Source organism: Phodopus roborovskii, unplaced genomic scaffold, assembly GCF_943737965.1.
Source record: "Phodopus roborovskii unplaced genomic scaffold, PHOROB, whole genome shotgun sequence".
Lineage (NCBI taxonomy): Eukaryota > Metazoa > Chordata > Mammalia > Rodentia > Cricetidae > Phodopus > Phodopus roborovskii.
In genome coordinates, this window is record NW_026126416.1 from 8,861,529 (window position 1) to 8,887,845 (window position 26,317).

The 26,317-nt window shown below is 41.9% G+C and overlaps 1 protein-coding gene across 1 annotated transcript in view; it reads right to left on the reverse strand.

Annotated features, from left to right (window-relative positions):
* Positions 1-26,317, reverse strand: part of Cfap61 (cilia and flagella associated protein 61) — a 266,015-nt gene that overhangs the window by 58,988 nt on the left and 180,710 nt on the right. The window contains exons 21-22 of the mRNA XM_051183146.1: positions 10,068-10,360; positions 381-708 (exon numbers count right to left, since the gene is read on the reverse strand). Of these exons, the coding sequence (XP_051039103.1) occupies positions 381-708; positions 10,068-10,360 (621 nt within the window). The remainder of the gene's footprint in view (positions 1-380; positions 709-10,067; positions 10,361-26,317) is intronic.

The following is a 26,317-nucleotide window of genomic DNA, read 5'->3' on the forward strand; positions in this document are numbered from 1 at the left end:
TCAAAAGATATGTTACTTAGCAGAAGAGGTGTTGCTTTTGTTTCCACAGCAAATGAGAGGCTGTGGATTCATTCTTGGTTAAGAAAAATAACATTTGACCAAGGAAGACCACCTGAAAGTATCTCCAATGGGAATGAATGGCCTGGACCACCCAATGATTCAGAGCACCTTGTTGCAGTTTCTTCTGGGTTCTATATCCAGAACAGGTTCAAGTATTCAAAGATCCACAATAATGATATTACCAGTTTATATTGAGTACTGAAGATGTAAGAGAGACTCCTATTCTACCTGCAAGACAGTCAGTCCACTAAAGGCCAAGGAGCTATGTTTAAGAGAAACATGAACACTGGCCTCATCAAAAAAGGGGGTCTTCTATATACCTTGGATTTTGGCTCCCTTGTACATGGGGATGAGCCGGTCGAGGTCAGCTGGAGGTTCCGTCATAGGTTCAAGGGTTGGGTCAAAGAGACTGAGCATAGCTGCTGCCAGCTGGAATCCAATTTCTTTGGAACTGAAGTTGCTGTGAGTCCACTCATTTGAGTAATACCGGTTAGAGAATTTAGTGAGGGAGCCTGCAGCTCTGATGGCTATGTCATTGGTGTGGAAGGTGGTATCAATCACAAGTTGGCCATCATAGACGAGGCACGCATCATTAAAGGCTTTGAATGTTTCATAATCCACATTCTTCTTGTGAAAGCTGAAGAATGCCTACAAAGTGAAGAAAATCACATTATCAGTTCGTGTGGTGGCTCAAGTGAGAGTGGCCCCCACAAACTCTTGTCTGATGGAACTGTTTGGGAAGGATTACGAGGTGTTGTCACTGGGGGTATTCTATTTGAAAAGTCCACAATGTTCCCAGTTCTCTCTCTCTCTTTGCTTCCCACTTGTAGATCAGATATAAGCTCTCATATACCACGCTCCAGGGCCATGACTGCCTGCCCACTGCTATGGACGCTTACCTTCTGAAACGGAAAACAAGCCCCAATTAAATATTTTCTTTTGTAAGTTGCCTTGGTCATGATGTCTCTTCAGAGTAGTGGAAAGTAACTAGGACAATCTGTTATTTCTTTTTGTGTCCCTTGCTGGAGATCACTAAGTTAGGCATGTGCTCTCCCAGTCACTGATCTTTATTTCACCTGCCCCAGAGTGTGGACAGTCTTCAGAGTACAGAGAATAAACTAAAAGTTTATCATAACTCTATGTGATGGAGAGGGGGAGCTTGGAGGGAAGGACGGCAGAGGAGATGACAGACCTTTGATATGAAGAACATATGAAAGTAATCCTACACCACCCTTTATCATTCAGTTTATATATTCAATAGGAAGAAAGATATCAAGTAAGGGAAGCACAAGCACAGGAATGAATACTTTTGCCCTGTGATGTAGAGGCCATGTTTCCCCTGTTCTTCAACACTTAAGAAATTTCCACTGTTGTCCTTTTCTTGTGTCTGACTCAGGTCTCTCAAGCTGCCTTCTTGGAGTTACTTCACCTTCTCTAGAATCTCCAGAGTGTCCCACTGAAGAGTTTTAAAATCCAGCAATCTTAAAAAAAAATTAATTATATCTCATTTATTTATGTTACTTGTAGGTATTCTTGAATATGTGCATTCTATAGCTTGTATGTGGAGCTGGAGGACGACTTGTGGGAGTCAGTTTGCTCAACCATAATGTGACTTTTGGGAATCAAACGTAGGTTACCAGGCTGATGCCTCAACCATCTTGTCATGCTTTAAGCCCAGTAATGTCATTGAAGGATGTCCTAGAGAGTAAGAGCCATGCATGTCTACCAGGCTGGCTCTTGTTCTACTGCTTCCTGCCCTGGGAGAGTGGAAAGGGACATTCATTTCTCTGAGTCTGTCTCTGACTCTGAACCTCTGTCCTATACACCTTTCATTCTCTCCTTCTCTTTCCCCACTTAGGTAACCTAAATTTCTATCTATACAAAAATGGAGGCCTTGCAATGGTGGCATATGCCTTCAATGCCAGCACTTGGGAGGCAGAGGGAGATTGATCTCTGTGAGTTTGAGGCCAGCCTTGTCTACAGAGCTAGTTCTAAGACAGCCAAGGCTACACAAAGAAACCCTGTCTCAAAAAAAAAATGTAGAGAAAGGTATGTGACAAATTCAAATTATACATAAAAATACTGTCCTTCACCTCTTGATTCTTTGACATTTTAGAAAATTCTCCACAAAAGTCCTTCTACCTCTTAGTTTCTGTGGTAATTTAAATGTAACTGGCCCCATAAGCTCATATGGAGTGGCACTATTAGGAGGTGTGGCTTTGTTAGAGTAAGTGTGTCCTTGTTGGAGGACAAGTATCACTGTGGGGGTAGGCTTTGAGGTTTCCTTTTGCTCAAGATACTTCCCAGTGTTTCAGTTAATTTCCTTTTTCCTTCTGATCAAGATGTAGCCATGTCTGCCTGCACGCTGACATGCTCCTCATGATGATAAAGCCTAAACCTCTGAAACTCTAAGCAAGCCACAATTAAATATTTTCCTTTATAAGAGTTGCTGTGATCATGGTGTCTCTTCACAGCAACAGAAACCCTAACTAAGACAGTTTCTTTTTCTAAATTTTATTAGTTGTTAAGTAACACATTTAACAAAGATTAATATTTTACTTTATAATGGAAGATGTCATTCTGTAAATATGTTTTGCTTATTGATTAATGAATAAAGCACTATTGGCCAATAAGAAAGCAAGATAGGCGGGACTAGGAGACAAGGAGGATTCTGGGAGATGTAGTAGAAAGTCAAGATGCAGGACATGAGAGAAGTGGTCCAGACCCTCTCTCCTGTAAGATAAGACCACGTGGAAACACTTAGATTAATAGAAATGGATTAATATTATAAGACAGAGCTAGCCAATAAGAAACACTAGTAACTGGTCAACAGATTTATATCTAATACTGTGTCTCTGTGTGTTATTTGGGGCTGGCATGTCTCTGGGACCAGCCTGGTGGGAAAACTGCTTGTAACAATTTTATTTTTTAGCCCTAAGTTTATCAACACTGTGTGCTGTTACCCACACTGTTCTAGAGTATTCACAACTTTGGCTGCTGTTGAATTTTTACAGCAGTAACTCTGCACTGAGAAATTAACCAGCAAATCTAGCAGAGGTTTGATAAGCCTCATTCATTTGCATTCTTCAAGAGATACTTTCCTCTAGATACTTGTCAAGGCCACAGGGATCTCTTGTTGAAAAAAATAAATATGGAGGTTACTATGAAATTGAGCAGATGGATATCAATAAACAAGGAAGACTTTCTTGAGAGCTACTAGCTGGGGTTTAGATTGGCACAACTGCCAGGAACCCAAGAGGCGTGGCTACAGGACAGGAATAGGTAACCCTTTGATGTAGGGTAAAACACCAATTTCTATTTGTTTGTTTTCAAATCTGTATTCATTTAGTGTGTGTGTGTGTGTGTGTGTGTGTGTGTGTGTGTGTGTGTGTGTGTGTGTTTGCATGTCTGTGCATGTGTGTGGAGGTCAGAGAGCAGCCTCTGAAGTTATCTACTAGTAGACATTCACCATTTTGAGACAGTCTCTTTGACTGATCTAGAACTGAGTGTGCTAGGCCAGTTAGTCAGTGAGCACCAGTGGTCCACTTGACTCTACCTCCCTAGAGTATGAGTATTACCCCCAGGTCTGGTGTTACCATGTCTACTGTTGGTTTGTTCTTTTCACCATTTTTGAGGAACTTCTACTTCTGAAATAGTGGCACAATAACTTGAGACTGGGTCTTCCAAACTCCAGGCAAACTAGAAGGACTGCTACATAGGGTCCTAACTACTAAAGTTGGGGAGATTGTGTATTACCATAAAACACTGAAGTAATGATCAGCATGGGACTAATTTCCCATATTTGGAAGCTTTTAAAAGAGGATGGGTTATAGGCATTTTGTGGTCTAATAAAGGAAAGAGTTGGTAAATTTTGAAGTAATATCAACAGATTTTTCTGGTTATAAGAACAAAGAGAAAATTCTATAAAAACAAGTTAGTATGACTTTAAAGTTTCAGGAAATACAATATATAATTGGGGATCTAATTAAGGCCTGACAGAAGAATGGGGCCAGGTAATGGCCAAGAATTTGCTAAAATTTAGTGAAAGACATGGATTTATAGACACAAGAAACTTGGTGAACCACAGGTAGGATGAAACAATTAAAACACAATAAGCACAAGTCATCTGCATCAAACTTTGGACATCAAAGACAAAGAGAAACTCCTGAAGCCATACAAAGGAAACAATGCATTATGTCTAAAGGGGAGCAATATCTTCAATGCAGAATAGCTTTCAATCAAAATGCAACAATATTGAAACATTGCAAGAAACAGGTTCAAAGTTGATGAGGGACCTGTGAGCCCCAAATTCTATATCCAGTAAAAACATTCCTCAAGAAAGAAATCAAAGTAAACATGTTTTTCAAATAGAGAAAAAACTTTATGTATTTCCTTCCATCAGACAGGCTGTACACAAAGCACTAACAGAAGTTGTTTAAGTGAAAGGAGACCTGTATTTTCAGAAAGAAAGGAGACACAAAAATGAGAAAAAAATGTCTGGGTATACCTAAATTACGTTTCTACATACATGAGGCTGGCAGTGGGGGATATAACTCAGTTGGTAGAGCACTTGTCTTGAATATAAAGAGCCCTAGGCTTATTCCTCAGTACTGTGTAAACCAAGGATTGATGCTCACACCTGTAATCCTAGCACTTTAAGAGGTGGAAGCATAAGGATCAGGAGTTCAAGGTCATTCTCAGCTACTCAGAGAAATGAAGGCCAGACAAAGTTATTTAAGACTCTCTCTCTCCATCAGCACACACACACACACACACACACACACACACACACACACACACACCTCCACCATCAGCACACACTCACTCACATACATGAACACACACGTGTGCCTAGCTATATGCATTGTGATTTGAAAGAAAAATGGCCCCCAAAGGTAGTAATACTATTAGGAGATGTGCCCTTGCTGGAGTAAGCTTGGCCTTGTTGGAGAAAGAGTGTCACTGTGGAGGTGGGCTTTGAGGTCTCATATATGCTCAAGCTTTGCTCAGCAAAACAGACCACTTCCTGATGCCTGCAAAATATGTAAAACTCAGCTACCTCTCTAGCACATGCCTGCTTGCATACTGCCATGTTCCACCATGATGATAATGGACTGAACCTGTGAACTCTGAGCTACTCAATGAAATGTTTTCCTTTATTAGAGTTGCTGTGATCACAGTGTCTCTTCACAGCAATAGAAACCCTAATTAAGACATGCAAGTATATAAACATTTGTTTAAAATAAAAATTCTAACATGGTCTTGTTTTATTTTCAATGTTCATAGGTATAATATATAGAATGAGTGTAACAAAATGGATGTCTAGTGTGTAGGAAGAAGGATCTGTATTGCTGCAAGCTTTTTAAAAATATTTTATAAAATGCAATACTAACTGTATTGAGGTGAAAGACTATTTATACATCCATAGGTAAATCATTAAAAAAAACTGAATAAGGTGTAGTTTAAAGGCCATTTGAATTAGAATATTCAAAAAGAATAACCCAAGAGGAAACAGATAAGGCAGAAAAGTACAGGAAACATGGGGGTGAATAGCAGACAGAAAACAAAATGGCAGGCCTAATCTAACTACATTAGTAATTGCATTAAATACTAATGGTCTAATGATTTTAATTAAAACACGGAGACAGAAAGGATAAAAGCATGTGATAGAGAGAATGCTAACTAAGATAGTCACTAAGGTTCCCACCTAGCTCTCTGAGTACTAGGATGGGCTATGACTCTGATGTAGTGGTATTATTTGGCATAGTTGACTTTCAGAAAGAGAGATCACCCTCAGTGAGTCTGACCTAATCAAGTGACCCTCTAAGTTTTTCTTGTAGAAGATTCAAAATGTGGTAAATTTGACAGGAGGGCGATTCTCCATACTGAGTCTTATAAAGAAAGGGGTCATGTGGTTAAGAATTAAGAAGGCCTCTAGGAGCTGAGAGCTAACACCGAGCCCACAAATCAATGTTTTTGGCTGCTATATTTGTTAGGCAGTCATAAGATACTTATGTAATATTTTTAGTGATGCTTACAAAAGACATTCTTTAGATATAAAACAAAGTTAAGCGATCTGAAAACATACAATGCTAGTAATAAATAAAAAAAAAGATAGAATGGCCACATTAATATAAATAAGGGAGCTGAAGATAAGGAATACTATCAAGAGATACAGCAGTATATTCCATAGTTTAGGGCCACAACACACAAAGCAGATATCAAAATTGTAACTGCTCATGGGCTTACCAGCAGAACAAATAAAGGAAAAGAAAGTTTAGTATAGTTAAAGAGAAAATTAGAAAGTTCTAAGATAACGATTAATTTTAGTATATTGCTCCCAGCAATTACTGTATTTAGACCCAAAGCATTGGTGAAATATCAGTAAAAAGAATCCAGCAGCAATATCAACCACACGGAACTAATTATTATTTATATAAATATTGTGTTTAATAGTTCTGAACAATTATTCCTTATGTAGACAAAATTCTACACATACTTAGACACAAAACATTCCAATAATTCTTAAAAGATTGGGTAATAACAAACAGTATTGATTTGGAAATGAATAAAAAAATACGGTGTGTAGGAAACCCTGAAATATATGGAAACCAAATGATACATAATCCAGGGTCAATGAAGAATCATAAGGAAGCAGACAATATTTTGACAAAGCTCTAGTAAAATATTAAACATGTTCAAATTTTGAGAGTTAAAACATTGAGGGAAATTTAGGGCTTACAAAAATGCTGTCAATGACTTAAGAGTCTTCCTTACAAAACCAGAAAAGAGAAGGACGGAGCAGATCCAATACAAACAGAAGATTCATAGAGAAAAAAACCCGTAGACTACTGTCTTTATTGAGAAGAAAGCTTTGATTTTTATCTTGGAAAAAACATCAATAAAATTGACAGATCTCCACTTCAGGCTGAGGGAGACAGAGAGGCAGAGTGAGGCACAGAGGAATGGGCACGGAACACAATTCATCAGTGTCAGAAACAAATGAGGTGGGAGACTTCCAGATAAGGTGGCTGGTGACGCAGAATCAGAATAATAATAATAATAATAAGTCTCTATTCTGAAGAACGGAAGGCCTTGGAAATCCACAAAGGAAGTGGAAATGTACCTGCAAAAGGCAGAAAAACAACAATAACAACAAAATTGGATGCAGAGCAGTAACCATAATGTATCCTTGGGCCACATTTCCCTGTCATGGGGAGATGGAAGAGAAGCCAGATGGAAGATGAACAATGGTCCTAGTCTCAGGAAAGGCCCACAGCCACCACAGCCTCAAACCCGGTCACTGTTTTTAGAAGACAATGATTTCTCTGGGACGTGTGCCAGTTAGTAGAATTAAGTCCCACTTCATAACATAGTATGAATTAGGCTGTGGTGGATTCTATCTTCATGGAGCCTCAATTGTGCTGCCACAGTCACTGGGTGAGGGAAGGCTCAGAGAGGCAGCTGTGGAGAGCAGGACGGATAGACCCTGACTAGAGGATGGCAGGAGGCTTTTCTCAGACTGGGAAGTGCTCAGAAGAGAACCCCACACTCAGTGGCCAAGAACAGGTGAAATCAACTGCAGATTGATAGCTCTATCTGGCATTCACTGTTGCAGAGGCTGAGGACTCCCAACACCCAGAGGTGTACTGCCCACAGCGGTGTGCCTCCATCAGGCTGATTAAAAACCACAAGGTCTTGAAGGTATAAGGATGGGTCCAGTCTATACTGATTTCAGTGGTGTGGTTGGTTTTTACAGTCTCAGTACACTTGGAGACATCTACCTGGGTAAAACATTAGTCATCCCATGGGTGATGATTTGGGGAGTGTGGAGATGGAAAGCAAAAGAACTCTACTAGCTCAAAGACTTAAAAAGCTAAATGTGGCTAACGGAAGTTTCTGGTATAGAAAGAGTGACAGGAACGTGATGATAATCTGTAAAGGCAGCTCCCAAAAGAAGAAATAGAAAATACCAATAAATACTTGAAAATGTGTTCAACATTTTTAGGCAACAAAGAAATGCAAAGTAAAACTGCTTTGAGATGATATCTCACTGCAGCAACAATGGCTGCCATCAAGGAAATAGTGACATTTTATTTTTTGAGGCAGGGTCTCTTGCTGAATCTGGAGGTGGTCAACTTGACTTCCATGACTGTCTGGATCTACCCATCTCCACGAACCCAGCACTGTGATGACAGGCATGTAACACCATACTTAGCCGTTTACATGTGTGCTGGGATCCAAACTCAGGCCTTTCTGGTTACATGGAAAATACTTTACTAATTGAGTCACCTCCCTAGCCTAATGCCACCAATTTTGATCAATTTAGATGAAACAAATAAATTACTTAAACAATATAATCTGTCAAAATTGACATAAAAGAAATAGAAAATCCAAGTACCCTTATATCTGGTCGAGAAATTGAATTTGTTATCAAAACCTTTCCTATGCTGTATGTTCCATCCCCAGATAGTTTCACCAGCTAATTTTTCAATATTCAAAGAAGTAACATCAACCTCACACCAGCCTTTTAAGATAAACACAGAAGGAATGAGCATCACCTTAATCATTTCACAAGGTGAGTGGATCTCAAGTATCTAACCTCCACAATGGTAACAAAATGATAAACCATCATCTTCCAAAATAATGCTAAAACACACTAACAAAATTAAGCCTATCTCCTGAGGTTCCCCAGGAAGACCTTACAATCTTCTAGGATCATGGTTGGGGGTAGAAATTTGAGGTTGAAACATTCTCAATTGCCCTCATCTGAGATAAGCACAATATGTAAGTGGAGACAATGTAAGTTTCTTTCTCACTGCTAGATCCTGAAGCAACAAGATAAAGTCTGGGATCCATTTAGTTTCCCATTAATATCTGTGGAGCGAATATGTGAATGCAGTAAATAACAGATACGACAGTTTCTAAAGACCTCAGGCCTCACCATGTTCAGGACACTCCCTCCATGAAGGGATGGAGCTATCTGAGCTGGGATCTTAGGTCACATAATGGTCAAAAGGAGACCAAGCCCAGAGAGCTATGCAAGCTCTTGCTCAGAACATCTGCTCCAGGGAAAGGATACAGCCGTGACCAAAACCTGGCTGGGCAGTGGCAGTGGCTTCAGGAACAAAGAAAGAAAGAGGGCATCTTGCACATGAAAACCCTTGCTTGCAGTTCCCACCAGGTTATCTCAGGTAATGAGGGGTCCATGCCTGTAGAGTGCATGAGCCCTGGGCTGGTCAGTGTCAGGCTCAGCTGCAGCAGCTTCCTCCCTGGTCAGTGGAGTCTCTTGTGTCAGACCTGTAAACCCATGAGCAGGGCTGCTGCGACTTCAAGTCTGGGGTTGCCCATGGGCCTAGGTTCCTACTGTATCCCTGCTGGAGTGTGCTGTAAGAGAGCAGAATAGAGACGATACCTTTCCAGCACCTGGCACTTTAGCCCTTTGGGGATGGCCTTCACTCAGTGAGGTTAATTCCCTCCCTTTTGATGTGCAGTGGGCAGAACGACTTGTCTGCAGGCAAACAATGTGGTAGTAGAGATACTGACTGGTTAGCGAGGCCTGGTCTAAGACACTCTAGTTTCTGTTCCATTTGCTCTCAGAACTATCACTGTGTTTTAACAAAGCCCAGGCTCAAGAAACAGCTACAGTCTCAGCGGAAGCTGATCCAGCATCTATAGCCAGAAAAGTAAATGTGCCTTCTAAATGATTCCAGCTCTGTCTACGGTCTTAATTTAGACATGCAATAAATCTCCTGTGAACTGCCTAGTTGGGTCAGACAAACCTTCAATTGGGAGTAATTAGTAGTGATAATAAACTGTTTTAAGTCACCATGTTGGTAGAAGCTTCTTGCTTCTGGGTGAACCCCACCCCTGCCAAAGAGTTTGAAAACATACTCCAAGTCTATGACCATAAATTTTCTGCTGACATCTTTCAGAGTCCCTAATCCCTGGGAGGTTAGCCCTCTCCCAAGGTGGCCGGTGAGTGTGGTTCACGGGGATGGACTTACTGAACACTCCAGTCTGAAAGGTTTTGTGGGAGTGGTGAAGCAGGCACTATGGATGGGATCTGGGTCCTGGCCATCATTCCACTGAGCCAACAGTGAGTCCTGATAGACAGTCACTCCGGCTGCTCTGATTGCATCTTCCACAGCATTCTCTATCGCATAGTTGTTGATACAGGTTATGTTTGAATCATCTGGGGGATGCACAAAGTAGATGCAGTTCCCCTTCAGGCCAATGTATAAGAGTGTCTCCACTGTTGTGTAAGCGTCAATTGTATTCCCATAGACAATGACCTTCCCTAGAAAGAGAGGGAAATGCTAAGACATACAATTAAAAAAAAAAAACCAACTTATTAGTCAAATGCTAATAATGCCGAATTGCTCCCTCTAACCCTTTCATTTTTCAGCTGCAGGAAGCCAGTGGTGTTACCTAGCAACGGCGACCAAGATAATTTAGTAAAGAATTGGCACAAAACATCCCACAAAGTAGTCAAGTACTTCTAACACAGAAGTAGGACATTCATTTCTGTTCCTATAATTTGAAAGTTGAAATTATGCTGGAGGAAATGGTCTAGAATAAAACCTTTTATCTTGTTTTTGTTCCCTATTTGCTACACTTATTAAAGAAACAAAATTGCTGAAGTCTGCCATGCATACAACTTCCTCATGAGTCAAGAAAGGACACCGGCAAAAGCCACGTTCACATATGGATGTGACAGAGAGTTTGAATATGTAAATGTTGACCTGGGTTGATTTCAAGGTATTTCCCCTCATTTTTTGAGAACTAATAGTTGCAACATTCTGCTTTCAATGTGTAATTTTATAAAGATTCAAATTACTGGTTTTAGAATTGAATGTGTCAAGACCTAGCTAGGGGGAGAGAAGGGTATTATTTTGCTCAGCAAATATAAAATCATAAAATAAGCTTGAAAGAATTCCCTGTATAAGAGAACATTCTCAGAGATGCAGTCAATCCTACTTATTTACATTTCTCAAAAATGCTACGGGAATAATTACAAATGTTATTATTTTGCCAGTTTTACTAACAGTGGCCCTATAAACTGAGTGTGGTTTCTACAGTTTTTGACATTGAATTGGTATTTTTTTATTATTATTATTCTTTTTAAACCTCTTTTACAAAGAAGAAATAAATGCCCATAGATGTGTTTTTCTCAGATCTGCTGAGAATTTCACCATAAAGTCGACACTCATTGAGTCTCTGGTTTTTTTGTGTTTTCTGATTCATACAATGGTATGGAAAGAAATTTCACGAGGCAAAACAAGTGCATTTATCTAACTTGGTTAAATAAATTATGCAAAACTTGCTTTCATTTTTCTTTCCTTTTATTGATAACAGATTTTTTTTCATACAATATACCCTGATTATGGTTTCTCATTTCCCCTATCTCCTCTGAGATCCTCCTCATCTCTCCTTCCATCCACATCCTTTCTGTCTCTTATCAGATATCAACCAGTCAACTAAAGAATAATAATAAAATAAAAGCAAACAAATCAAAATAGTACAGAAAAAAAACACCAATCAATGAAGAAGAGCCAAAAATAGCTTGAGACACACATAGACAGAGACATACACATTTGCACCCTCAGGTATCCCATAAAAATAAAACTGGAAGCCATAATATATAGTCTAAGGACCTGTAAGTTTTTTTTATGTTATGAGATTAAGAGCTTTCAAAGATGCCACTGAGCTCATTCTGTACTAGCCATCTATATTGATGGGCATGAGACCTGCCCTAAAGTGTGGTTTGTTTCCTCTGTGAGACTCCCTTGAAGAAAACTAATTTTTCATTTGCAAGTAGCCATTAATTGGAGATAGATTCTGGGTTAGGGATGGGACATGTGTCTACTTCTCCTTTCAGCTCTATGACCCTGGTATAGACCTGCGCAAGCCCCGTGCATGCTGCCTCAGTCTCCGTGAGTTCATATGTGCACTGGTCCTTTGTGTTTAGAAAGACTTGTTTCCTTGTTATCCTGCATCCCCTGTGGCTCTCATACCTTTTCCACTTCCTCTTCTGCAGAGTTTCCCAGATCCCTGAGGGGAGGAACTCAATGGAGACATTCCTTTTATGGCTGAGTATGCCAAGGACTCTCACTCTCTGTATATCGTCTGGCTGTGGTTCTCTGATGATGGCCGAGCAAGGGATTGATGTATGAGTACAGAAGATTGCCACTAGTAGTCATTTTATTGCTATGTTCCTTTAGCAGAACAATAGTATTTGGTTTTTCCCTAGGTTCCTCACCCAGCAGGATCTTGGTAATCCAAGAGTATTGGGTATAGGTTCCATGTCATTAAATGGGCCCTAAATAAAATCAGATATTGGTTGGTTACTCCCACAAGTTTGCACCACTATTGAACCAGAATATCTTGCATGAAGATCACCACTGTAGTCTTAAAAGTTTGCAGCTGGTGTTTACTTTTCTCCTTTGATAGCATGGAGAGTACAGTCCAGTATCATGAACGGGGTAAAGGCTTTATACAGGCACCAGCGTGACTTCAATGAGTCATGTCAGTGTTGTCTTCAGTTTGAAGAGTGCAACCAATAGCCTTGGCAATGATCTCTCTTGTTTGGGGGTCTTTGGCCAACAACTTAATTAGATGTAACCCATTTCCAGTACTGGAAGCTTTGTTTGGTAATTGTACAGTTGGGGCTCTGTCTCCACCATTATTTGATGATTTCATTTAGACTGCATTCACATATGAATAAATTTTAGGTGGTTTCTATTATATTAGGCTTCCACATGACTCCTCAAATGGCTCTTAATTTTAGAAGTCCCTCCTTGTATTCCTTCATTTGGACCCTACTCCCTCTCCCCATCTGATCTTCCCTTTCCAGTACCCTACCCTGCCCTTGTCCATCCATAACTATCTAGGGAGATCCGTCCCTCCCCCAGTCTCTTATTCTGTACATAATCATCTGTGGGTATATGGATTTTAGCTTGTTTAACAATAACTTAACAGTTAACATCTACAAATAAGTGAATAGATGCCATATTTGTCTTTCTGGGTTTGGGTTACCTCACTCAGGATGATTTTTAACTAGTCCCATCCATTTACCTGTGAATTTCAGGATTTCGTTTTTTTAATGGTTGAATAATAATATTCCACTGTGAAATGTATCACATTTCCTTCATCCATTCATCTAGTAATGTTTTGTTTCTAATTTCTAGCTATTATGAATAGAGCAGCAATGAGCATGGATGAGCAAGTGTCTGTGTAGTAGTATGAGGTATCTGTCCAATAGTGATACAGCTGGATCCTGAAGTAGATCAATTCCCATCTTCCTGAGGAACTATCACACTGATTTCCATAGTGGCTGTACAAGTTTGCACTCCCACCAGCAATGGATGAGTGTTCACCTACTACACATCCTTGTCAGCATGAGCTGTCATTTGTTTTATTGATCTTGGCCATTCTAACTCATGTAAGATGACATAAAGTAATTTTGATTTGCATTTCCCTGATGACTAAGGATATTGAACATTTCTTTAAGTGTTTCTCACCCATTTGAATTTCCTCTTTTAAGAATTCTGTTTAGACAGCTGGACAAAACAGCCCTACAGACTACAGCCAGGATATCTGAATCTTCTTCGAATCCCCCATGACAGCGCCCCTTACCAGCAGGAAGTAGTTTGGAAAGAATGACGCCCAAATTCCCAAATATTGTGTATAAATGTTTGTTTTCATTTAATTGGACTTTGTTATATAAAATTAAATAAAATAATAATAATAAAAAGAATTCTGTTTAGAGTTCTAGCCAGTTTTTTTTGTTTGTTTTTTAAATTGGGTTATTTGCTTTCATGATGTCTAGTTTCTTTTAATTTATATATTTTGGATAATAACCCACTATCAGATGTGTAGCTCGTAAAAAAAAATCTTTTCAAATTCTGTATGCTGCTTCTTTGTTTACCTGATTTTTCATAAAGAAGCCAGAAATACACACTGGAAAAAATACAGCATCTTCTACAAATAGTGTCAGTCAAACCGGATGGCTGCATATAGAAGGACACAAATAGATTCATACTTATCACCTTGTACAAAACTCAGCTCCAAATGGATCAAGGGCCTCAGCATAAAACCAGATGCACTGAACCTGAGAGGGGCACAGGCAAAGACTTTCTGAACAGAACGCCAAAATCACAGACACTGAGAACATTAATACATGGGACCTCGTGGAACTGAAAAGCTTCTGTATGGCAAAGGACACCATCGAAACTTGCTTTCAGTCCAAAAGTTAAAAAAGACAGCTTATTTAGGAAACAGATGAGCTCCAAGGATAGTCTCTCTGGGGGAGCCCACATCTAGAAAATACCTCTGTGTGCCTGCTCCTCTTCCATGGGATACAAAGCTAGCAGAGACAGAGAGAAAGAGAGAGAAAGGGAGGGGGAGGGAGAGTTGTGTGTGTGTGTGTGTGTGTGTGTGTGTGTGTGTGTGTATGTGTGTGCGTGCGCGCGTGCGCTATATTCACTCACCTTGGTCAGAAGGCTTCTTACTGGGTTCTGGGGAGCAACTTCTCAGATCAACAGTTCCTTGGCTGACAGACCAACATTTTGTTTCAAATCCTGAAGCTCCTGCCTGTTGCAGAACAGCAAATGTGGCTGTCCAGCATAACCAAAAATCAGACTTCCAGGAGACAAGGTGTGAACCTAGAACTGTCAGGGGTTGGAGTCCTCCTACTTTTTCTAAATAGACATCCCAAAGCACGCTCATTTTCAGCTGAGGAAACTTAAGTGCGTATGTCCCATAGACCCCCACAGTCCACAGTTTGGTGTTTCCCACTCACTGCCATGCTAGCTAGCAGGGAGCAATTTCACTGTGAACAGGGAAGAAGGAAAGTTCTGCCAGATATGTGGCAAACTGGACTCTAACGAGTGCTCCCTATGGGCTGTCAATAACTTTGATGCTGTTTTCCAACTTAAAAACAATGTTTTAGAAGACCGCTAATTCTTCAGATAATCCTACTGAAAGTCTAACCTATGAACTGTTTTTAATTGGGACAAAACAACATGAGAAACATCAGCTTATTTTGCTACACAGTCAGCTTTGGTCATGGAACTTGATTCTGTTGTCTTTTGAACTGTGGTTGGGCAGAACATCATGGTGTGTGTGTGTGTGTGTGTGTGTCTGTGTGTGTCTGAGGGAGTCTGTTCCCCTTATGGTGGTTCTGAGACAGAAGAGATAGGGAAAGGGGGGGGAAGTCAAGTTTCCCCTTGAAGGGCGTTACTCTAATGAGCTAACTTTCTTCCATAAGATGCCATTTCTAATGACTCACGCCATCTCCCAACAGAGCCACAGGGTGGTAACCAAGCCTTTAGCCTATGGACCATTTGGCAGAAACAGGACCCAGACTGTAACAGCTTTCTTTAGCTTGAACTAACAGTCCCTAGTAGAGACGAGACTTTAGTTTCCTAACAGGCAGCTATTGCAGCAATGCTGAGTAACAAGCCACTCCAAAGTCAGTGCCAAACAGCTTAAACAAGCATACTGTGCACTAGCACACACCTGTGGCCAGCTGGAATTTACTGATGTGGTTCCTCATTGTGGTGGGGTATGCGTTTGCCCAACATGTGTTTTGTCTTCCTTGAACACATAATCTATTTATGATAAAATGTAAGAACACAACTACTTAAGTACACTTCAAGCCCCCGCTTCTATAACATCCACAGCTTTCCACAGCCCAAAGCCACACCTAAAGCCACAAGAGCAGGGAAATACATTCTGACAACATAGGGAGCGGAGGGGAGGGGAGGGGCATGGACTGCAATGGTCACATTAAATGGCTGCTTACCGTTTCATCTAAAAGTATTCATTCAATTACTTTTCATCTGATTGCATTTTCTCATTACTCATAAAGCATATTAGAATCGAATTAGAATTTGTTTGGAAATAAATCAGACTATAGTGCAGACTGCAGCACAGCATCCCACGAAGAAGAGACATGCGAACAGTCTGCTGTCTTCACCAGTCCAATCTGTTGCCTTTGAAATATTTATTCTGTGGGAGATTTTCCTTCCCACCATTTTCCTGACATTGGGAGTTCTTTCACCACAGTTTCTCACTTTTACTTTGCAAAGACGTTTCAGATGCAATTTGTTTATCTTGTGACTCCAACATGCCAGGTACAAAGCTGGCACACTTTTACATACTTTATCATTGTCTCCATGATGCATGAGGCTGGGACTTGACCTGTCTCAGGTAGTGAGGGATTTAAGAAAGCAGAGAGAGGTGGGGGAGGGAGGGAGGGATAAAGGGAAGGAGGATAGAGGGAGGGGGAGAGAGGGAGGGAGATACCTGTACAGAGAAGCTGGGATCAGATTAGTGGGCTCTGCTCACCTTGCCACAGCAGTACCTACTATACAATAACCCTGAGGGCTGATTCTGTACAGCAGAGGAGCAAGCTGCTCTCAGTGCTCAGTGTAGGGGAGTAGTGTCAAGTTTCTCACACAGGTCAGCAGTTGATAAACACTGGTATTGGACTAGAGGAAAGCTTTGTCAATTTCCTCTGAACTTCACCAGGAGGAAAGCTTTGCCAGTCCCCATGGGTCTGAGGGACTGGTGTCCTTGTCACGACTGTGGCCATGTCAACAGCAAACATCCACTCGGGACTTCATCCCCTCCTTACACATTCACTCAAGTCTTCCTCCACTCCCCAATTACTCTTCTTGTTGCCACAGAAATCACTCAAAAAGAGCCAATTTAAGGGGGGGGGGAAGGAGCCATTCTGCTTTGGTTTCATGTAGAGAAGGAATGACAGCATTCACAGTGGCATACGAGGAGATTTGCTCATGTCAGTGAATGAAGATAGAGAGAACATAGGCTGAAATCTGCGATGGCTTGTAACTCAGGTATTCTAGAAGTGATTCACTTTCTCAAGTGAGGCCACCATTTCCTAAAGGTCCCATAATCTTCCAAAATAACTCCACTAGCTGGGGACCAAGTGCTGGAACACACTAGCCCACAAGGACAGTTTCATAACCTAACCACATCATTCTACCATGGGTCTCCATAGGCTCATGTCCATCCCATAATGCAAAATGCATTCAGTTCAACTCCCAAAAGTCACCCTCATCTTCAAAGTCTAAGGTCACTTCTGAGATTTAAGACACTTTCTTATGTTTGAGCCCCTACAGAATAATAATAATAATAAAGTAGAGTCATATAATTAAAGTCTACAATGGGACAGAGTAGAGTAGGCATTCCCATTCTAAAAGCAAGGGACAAGAGGACAGCAAGGAAAGCCCTGACCATTGGCAAAAATGCAGCAAGGTAAATACCCAGCCCTAGGGCTTATGGTGGGCTCCAATAGGCTTGGGTAGTCCTGGGTTGACATACGGCTCTGCTACCTTTAACATAAATAATATCTCTCTTGGGCCATCTTTACTTGATCGCTACAGCTTTCTTGGTGAAAATTCCATGTTCCTGGTACCTGAAACCTAGAGTTTCCACAGAAACATAAGTTTCATGCCACAGTTTCACTTTATGGCCTCTTGGGGCCTCCTTGCCAGAAATCTATCCCAGGCACACACTGTCTGTTCTCAGCAGCTTCTGAAACCTTGGTGCAAGCCTCCATTACTACCTAACCCTTGCGTCTGCAAAGTCAGCATGATGTGGATGCTGCAGTCAAGTTCTGATATCAGCTTGAGAGGTAGCCTGACCACCTTGGGCCACGGCCGCAGTGGCCACGTGCCTGCACCACGGAACACCTTTCCCTGGGTGTTTATTTCCAATAGGAAATTGCTGTTCTTGCATGCCCTTTCCTTATATTTTTTTCTTCCAGTGCAGATTGTTTTCAAATGCATTTTCAGTTTTATATCTTGGGGAGTTTGACAGTTTAGTGCTTGTCCTCGAGGGGCCATTCCTAATTCCCCAGTGCAAACTTCACTCAGTTGGCACTGTAAGAAGTACTTAGTCCCTAGGTGGGTTATGAAATGCAATCATATTCACCTTAACAATATTAAGTCTGATTTTAGGCTTCCAGCGTAGTTCCCAAAATCCTATATAATCTTCAGTGTAACCAAAGTTGTATGTAACTACAACTGACGGTGTCAAATGACACTCCTGCATGTAGGTGCCATCGCAATGCAGGGAAGCAAGAAATCCCTTGTTTACTGTGCTATTTAGAGAAAGTCTGTCGTCGGGCAGATAAAACACAGGTATCTAAAGGAGCCGTGAGAGTTCATGGTGCTCTTAGGGTCTTTAGAGTATGGCGCTGACTTTGTTTCAGATTTCAGATCTTAGGGCTTCCTGACATTTGAGATGGAGCTTATCCATTGTGTAATTATCACATCACAAGCGTTAATCAAGTCAAAAATGAAATGAAGAGAGCATAAGAGGGACAGAGAGGTAGCAGTACAATGAGAGCCTAAGACACAGATTGTCCCTAATCCACAGGAAAGAAAGGAAAGGAAGATTGCAAAAGCCAGGGAAGAAAGGTGGTGGCTCAGTGTATTTCAGGAGGTATGTGAGTAAGAAGCAGGAAGGTGCAGAACATTCTAGGCTTTGGTAACAGCTGCCTACCTACCTTTGCCAGACAAAGGACATGGATGGGAGCCCCCTGGCACAGAACACCTTGGCCCTGTACGGAGGGGGTGAGGAGGACACTGCTTATGTAAGGTCCACGTGCCATTGCTGTAGCATCTTCCTGACAAGGCAGAGGCTTTGGTCCAAGGTGAATTTCACCAATGCAATTCCAGGACTCAGAAATTTACAATTCTGAGTCTTTGGAGGGAGAGCTTCCTGAATGTAACAAAAATACCAGGTACTGCTTTGGAATCTGTATGTGTGCGAGGCCACCATGATAAGTAGGCAACTGAGGCCAGTTTTATGCTAAAGTATCCTTGTCATGGTGTGCTTTCCAGACAAGAAAGGACCAGCTCCCATACTTGATCCAACAAGCAGCAGATGAAGGACGAGCTATCCCACCTTCAAATGGCAAGAGACAGTGGCTGACTGGGAATTGTGGGTGAATCTATAATAAAAGCTTTGGAATACAACTGCAGCAGTTTCCAAAGATGCCATTTCACCCCTCACTAAGACTATAGACCTGAGAAGGAAGGCATGGTCCCAGGGAACTGCCCCAAAGGTGACCTTGGGCAAGAAGCGATAGCAAGCCACTCTCCTGCTCAGTGGTAGCTGTCTTTGAAACAGCTTCCCAGGGGACAGGGGGTGGGGCTATAGCATTGACCACCAAGGGGGAGAGGAAGGGGCAGGGTGACAAAAGCCAAGACTGAGGTGAACTCTCTGTCCCTCACTCCAGGCAGTGGGGGGAGGAACCTGGCATTTAAGAGAAGAATTTCTGGGAACAGTGACTGCCTTGCATCTTCCTTGCATCTGGTACTCTCTGTAAGGCAGGAGTGAACACACCAGCAACTGTGACAGGACCACACCCATCCATCACACCTGAGAACAACAGCTGCAGCAGTGTGACCAGGCAGGGGACCCTGTGACACATGTTCATGGAAGGAGATGGTGTCAGTTTTGTTATCCTGGCTCCTGCTTACTGTTCTGGTGTCAAGGGTCTGAGAATTCCCTCATATTTGAGGGTCAGATGTCTTTAGAGGAAGGGAAAGCTAAGTTAATCTATTATTAGGAATAAAATACAGTGCTTCCCCCCCCCCCCAGTCAGGCATTTACCACAAAGGTAATGGAACAACCTTTCTAAGAAATCATTCCAAGAGAGTCCAGAAGAAACTTTAATTCCTCTAGCTCAGATCCTGGGACCTCCCTGGCATCATAGGCAAAGGGGGATTCTGGGAGAGACTGCAGCTGAAGAAGTAAGGAAGGACACTATGGCCGGGAGGTCTGGCTGCAAATTTGGGGCTCAAGAACTCAAGAAAAAAAAAAAAGATTTGTGTATGTGGGTTGAACAAGGACTTTTTCCAGGCTATGTAGCCAAGGATGACCATGAACTCCTTGAGTTCCCAAGCATGAAATGGCTTGTTTTTTTTATTGTTATTTGTTTCAATTTTTGAGACAAGGTCTTGCTTTGTAGCCTGGGCCGACCTTGAACTTGTAATCTGCCTGCCTCAGTCTCCTGAGTTTTACTGCTTAAAGTTGTATTTATTATTATTATTATTATTATTATTGTGTGTGTGTGAGATGTGAGGGTATGTATATGTCACGGCATGCCTGTGGAAGTCAGAGGACAGCTGTGTGGTTGGAGTTGGTTCTTTGCTTCAACCCTGCTTAGGTTCTGGGAGTCAAGCTCACATCATATCAGTTAGCTCACCAAGCACAGCATCCTCTGGCTCTATTCTGCTCTGTTTTAACAAAGACTTCAATTTTCTTCATCTACTTCAAAAGAGACATATGGTCATTCTATGTGACCTCTTCATCCCCAGACAGGCCTGGAAGATAGGTTTTATTGTTATTTCGTTTCCCCCAGAAAGCAGAGCAGAGAGGTCAAAGTCACATAGCAGCCCGTGGATGGGCCCAGGGCATTCACTGTGGGTATGTTTCACATCCCATAGCCCTGTGCTGCACTTGTAAATGGATGCAGATCCAGGATTCAAAATACTCTAACTGGAATTTTATCTGGATGAAATCAAGAAACTGCTAGTTAATGAAAGTATTAAAAAATCATAGAATATTATAAAAAAAATCCCACTTCTTCACAAGGTATACCATGCTTACAAATAGACAATATTCTTTACGCTTTTTATAAATCAGAGCATAAGGTTTCTCTGACCCCAGTCTGACCTGCCTCATTTTCCCTGCCAAACACAAAGGGAGGAATGTTTTCGCTATAACAAAGGTTCTATCGTTGGTGACTCGTGCACTGGAATTTTAATGTTCGTTCTTCCTACAAACTCGCTTTTAATAAGGCAGTAAACTGTATTTAGCTACAGATGAAAGTAATTGATGCATTTCAAGCCATTAGGGTGGTTTTGTTTTTGTTTTTGTTTTTTACTTTACTTTCACCCCGCTTTTCATTTTCAGAGGTAAGAGCATATGAATTTCAATTAGTTACAATTAATGCCATAAATGGCTCTGATGTATCAGTTGCTGGGTTCTATTAGAACACTCCCCCCTCCCCCCCCCCCCCCGCCACCCCAGCTGAACACTCCTGGTTTTGTTTGTACTTGAGAACACCATTTGAGCTGTGACGTCACTCGTCACTCACTATTCTCCACAACCCAGAGCAGTGCCCATAGCTGGGGTGATGGATATCTGTAGCTCCAGAGCACAGAAAATGGGAGTCTCAGCTGCTTCCATCATGGCCACTGGGCTTCCCTTTTGGGGGCAGAGGACTGTAGTGTAAAACAGCAGCTGGGAGAGGGCCACACTCTGAAGTGGCACCTGTATGTGTATAATAGGAGTCTACTCCTCCCAGGAACAGTCATTGTTCCGGCTATCCATTATGTACTATCCCTCTGGAAAAGCCACCCTGTGCTACAGGAAAGTCAACCCTGGATTTTCCTAGGACTTAGGAAGTGAGCCCAAGAGAGATATATAAGCCTCCCAGCCACTGTCACATAGCCAGCAGAAACAAGGGGGTCTCTTTCTCTTTAAAAATGCTTAATGTTATTATTTAATATTGTGTGTGTTTGCATGTGTGTGTATGATGTGAGGTATGAAAGCACAGGCATGCATGCCACAGTGTGTGTGTGTGTGTGTGTGTGTGTGTGTGTGTGTGTTGTGAGGTATGAACACGTGTGTACATGCCACAGTGCATGTGTGGAGGTCAGGGGACAACATTTAGGATTTGCTTCTCTTTTTTCTGCCATGGGCTCTGGGGACTAAATGTAAGCTGTCAGATGTGCATGATAAGAGCTTTTATCTGCTGGGCTATCTTGCTAGCCAACAAACAAACCAACAATTGTCAAGAGCTACATTTCAGCATCTTCATCACAACTTTTTAAGGACTCTCTTCAATAGCTTCCTGTGTGGACTATTTCTTCCGGCGGGGGCTATCCCAGGAGCCTTCAATGTCTCTTGCTCTCAGTTATGAGTCTGTTGTCATCGATAGCACTGCAAAGAGAGCATCTTTGCCCTTAGCAGCCCGTGGCAGTATGAATCATGAACTTCCACTGGTTTCTGGCAGCAGCTCAGGTCACAGAACCTGGTCTCTGGTGGCAATACAGGCAGCACAGATCACGGACATCCACATGGCCTCCAGCAGCAGCCCAGACCACAGTGGACTTAATTAAGAAAATGAACCAATTGATCGCAGATATCATGTTGTTGCTTAGAGTAACTGTGATAGTGCAATTGCACAGTGTCAATTCATAAGCTCTCTGCCCCCTCCCAGAATAAACAAATTAAAAAATCTTTTTTCCGCCCTTGTTAAAGAGGTCAACTCCCTTTTTTGGGGGGTGGGGGGAAAGCCTTCTCGGAATTTAATGACTTGCTCTCATGAAGGTCACATGAAGGTGAAGGTGCACCTATACAACTGACTACCCGCTGTGGGTATGGATTTTCATCTTTCATGTCAAGACTGATACCCCTGGGGTCTCTGTCATCCGCATAGCAGCATAGAAGCTGGCATGCCAGCAAGCTTCTTCAGGTCGAAGTATCTCCATTATGTGAACTGGAAACATTGAACAGAAGCCCTGGAAGGGCTCTCTAACAGGCTCAAGCATGGCCAACACGGCACTGGCTAGTTTTTCCCTCTCCCCTTCTCTTTCCCTTGCTAACCCTTTAGATTATATTCCTAAAGATAGCCTTAAGGTCTATTCCTTTATTTGACCACCGACTCATTCCTGAGACTGAACACCAAGGTCCAGCTATCAAAACACCAAGGCCCAACAATCAAAATTCATTGTTTTCCTACACTGGCTAACTTGTCCGATCAGGACTTAACTCACCCAGCACAGACTCTCCTTTTTTTTTTTTTTTTTACCTTAAAAACACTGCTGCAGAACACATCTGCTGTTTGTCTTTGCCTGAACTAGAGGCATCCCCACCCCCACCCCAGTTGTCCCTCTGGGGTAATAAGTCTCCTTTGTGTTGAGAATTTGGCATCTGGTGGGTTCTGTACTAACTCTGAGGCCCCACTTCACCCCTTATCCACATGGGATATGCCAGAAACCACATACAGTGGCATATACTATATTTCCCTCCAAACAGACATACCTGCCACAAATGTTTACCTATTCACTTAAAGGAAGCTTTAAATGGCGTTTCTTTGGGAAAAACTGAACTGCCAACATTACTATTCTTGTGTTTTGGGGTCATCAAATAAAATACTTAAGCATAAGCATTGCCACAATGTAACAGTGGATCTGATAACCAGAAAGGCAACTAAGTGACTAACTGGTGGGTAGTATATACAGAGTGGATACCCTGGACAAAAGGATGACTTGGGTCCTATGTGGGATTTCATTGTACTACTGAGAACAGTATCTAGTTAAAACCTTAGGGGCCCTTTCTTTCTTTCTTTCTTTCTTTCTTTCTTTCTTTCTTTCTTTCTTTTTTTCTTCCTTCCTTCCTTCCTTCTTCCTTCCTTCCTTCCTTCCTTCTTCCTTTCTTTCTTCCTTTCTCTTATTTTATATATCCATCCCAGTTCCCTCTCTCTCTCTTCCACCCTCCCATGCCCTCCCCAACTCCACATGTTGGTTGACGCCTTCCTAGAGGGATCATCTAAATCTGTCAAGTCATTTGGAGTAGGGACTAGGCCCTCCCTCCTGCCTCTAGGTTAAGGGAGTATCCCTCCATGGGGAATGTGCTCCCAAAGTCTTTTTGTACACCAGGGATACATCCTGGTTCCACTGTCAGAGGTTTAGGGATGATTTCTGAAAATATCCACTTAACATTTTTACATCTTTAATGCTTCCATTTACTATTTCCCATTGATTGATAACTGAAACCCTGGAAAGAGGAACTATAGAGTGAGGGCTATCTTTTGTTTTGTTTTTTGAGACAGGGTTTCACTTTATTGCTTTGGAGCCTGTCCTGGAACTAGCTCTGTAGATCAGGCTGGATTCTAGCTCACAGAGATCTGCCTGCCTCTGCCTCCCAAGTGCTTGGAAGTGAGGGCTATTTTAACACTTGGAATAGCTTTTGTCTACTGAATTCTTTTTGTGGCTGAGATACTATACTGAGGACTGGATGAACAACTCATTTGACTCATCAAATCCTCCCAACAACCCATGTGAGGAAGATATCATCCAGAGTCTAACAGGGAGTTCGATAACTTGCTTTAGAAGGTGATGGTCCCCAAAAGTGGACTGATGCCATCTATCCTAAAACTTGGTTTTACTCAGTGTGAGGATCCTACCTCAGCCTGCTCAGTCAGTGTGCATCCTTGTAGAAAAGCAAAGAGATTCCTAAGAGTGTCCACTAATCTCAGCCAAGGGGTCACTTCTCTTCATCACAACTGGCCACCAATTTCCAGGGGAGGACAAGAGGAAAATGCTTTGATATGATTCAGTATATGAGAGTTGGCAAGTTCTATCAGTTGCTGCAAAGACCAGGGTATGTTGGAGGGCTCTAAGTGGAGCCCCCTGTTGGAGCTACTTTTGCTGAATCCCTAGAAGCGCCCACAGAGGTAGCTGCCTGATATTGGCTCTTGGCTCCCACGTGGAGATATGCTCTTTGTAGCCAACTGGGTGACTGCCCTATGCATACCTGTCCTGGGTTTAGATTATGTTCCTGGGATTCTGCAGGGCTCAGTGGGAGGAGGGAGGGCTCTGGTGGGTGTGGAGTACTGGAGGAAGGAACAGGAAAATGAGTTCAAGACTAAGGTCTGAATGGGGCCAATTAAAATCATGCATGAATATGACTTGAATTATGGAAACCTACAAAGAGAGTTTCCTAAGGCAGGAGGTAATGCTTTCCTTTTTAAGTTTTCACACATAAGAAGATACTTGAAAAGGCCTCTAGACAGACTACTTCAACTGGGCTGGACTAGTCTCAAATACCCTCCAAGCCTGGCCTCTGGCTGAGTGCAAAGAATACATGCCTGGGTGACTGGGGGGTGGGTAGCCCACATTTAAGATAAGAAACTACTTTCTACACACTCCTTATCCTGACCCTTGAGTAGAAAAGAACAGGCTCTAAGAGTGTCTTTACAATGGTAGCAGGCAATCTTAAAATAATAAAATATAAAAGCACACCTCTTAAGGTGAGTTCCAGAGAACCACTGTCTTTGACAGCCAGTCACGATCACAGAAGGGCAGGTCCTTCCCTTGCATTTGAGAACAGAACAAAGAGAAAGACGCCTGCAGGAGACTGCACTGCTTTTTGCTTGCCTGCTATTGGGTTCAACCCGAAGATCTTGCGCTGCTGCTCTCAAAGGCCCCATTTGTTGGTCAAAATGCTCCAGGGTCCTATCACCTGAAACACTCAAAGTTCAAGGGTAAAGCGCTGTCCCCATCAGGACAAGTTGCAGTCCTAGGACAGACACACTGTGTTCTTTGGCTTTTCTGCTTCCAGTGAGTTTCCATTCTGTGTCGGGTCTGATAATTTGATGTAATTTCCCCCCAAGTTATATGGATTAAAGAGGGCTTGGCAGCCACGGCTCATTCCCTGGTGTCGTAAAGGTTTTCTGGCATACAGCCATGCCCAGGCATTCTGTGGCTGCTTTCCTGCTGCAGCCTCAGAGATGAGTATTTGCAGTTGAGACCGCATATCCTGTGAAGTTGAAAGAATTCACTTCCTAGCACTTTATAATGACCACACAGTAACACTCCAGGGTAGGACAGTGCCTTGAAATCTTGAAGCCTACACAGATCAATATGGGGGTTATTAAACCTATGATGGTTATTTTAAAAAAAAGAGTAAGCTGCTGATACAGGTTCAACCATATGTAGACACAAATCTGAAGATGCTTTATGACAGGTTTCATATCTGCTTGCTGGGTTTATGTGTGCACCCCACCTCTGCCAAAGGTACCAGACCCATTTGGATTTATGATGACTCATGTCCAACCTTTAGGTTACTTTTACTTCAACTTCCCTAAAAATATGGCAAGAGCCAGAATCACCTTGTGACTCTAGTGTGCTCCTGAGTCTAAAAACCTAAAAGGAAAACACATCTAAAGAAAATTACCGAATCACCTTGTGACTCTAGTGTGCTCCTGAGTCTAAAAACCTAAAAGGAAAACATATCTAAAGAAAATTATAGGCCAACCTCCTTCATAAATTTAGAGACAAATAGTTCCTATTGTATTAGCAAATAGACTCCAGCAATGACACAACTAAAACTCAGAAGGATCTGTATTTACTTCTATTGTATTAACTATATTAATGAATGGAGCAATATTTAATACATGGAGATATTTAACTTGGCAATTAGA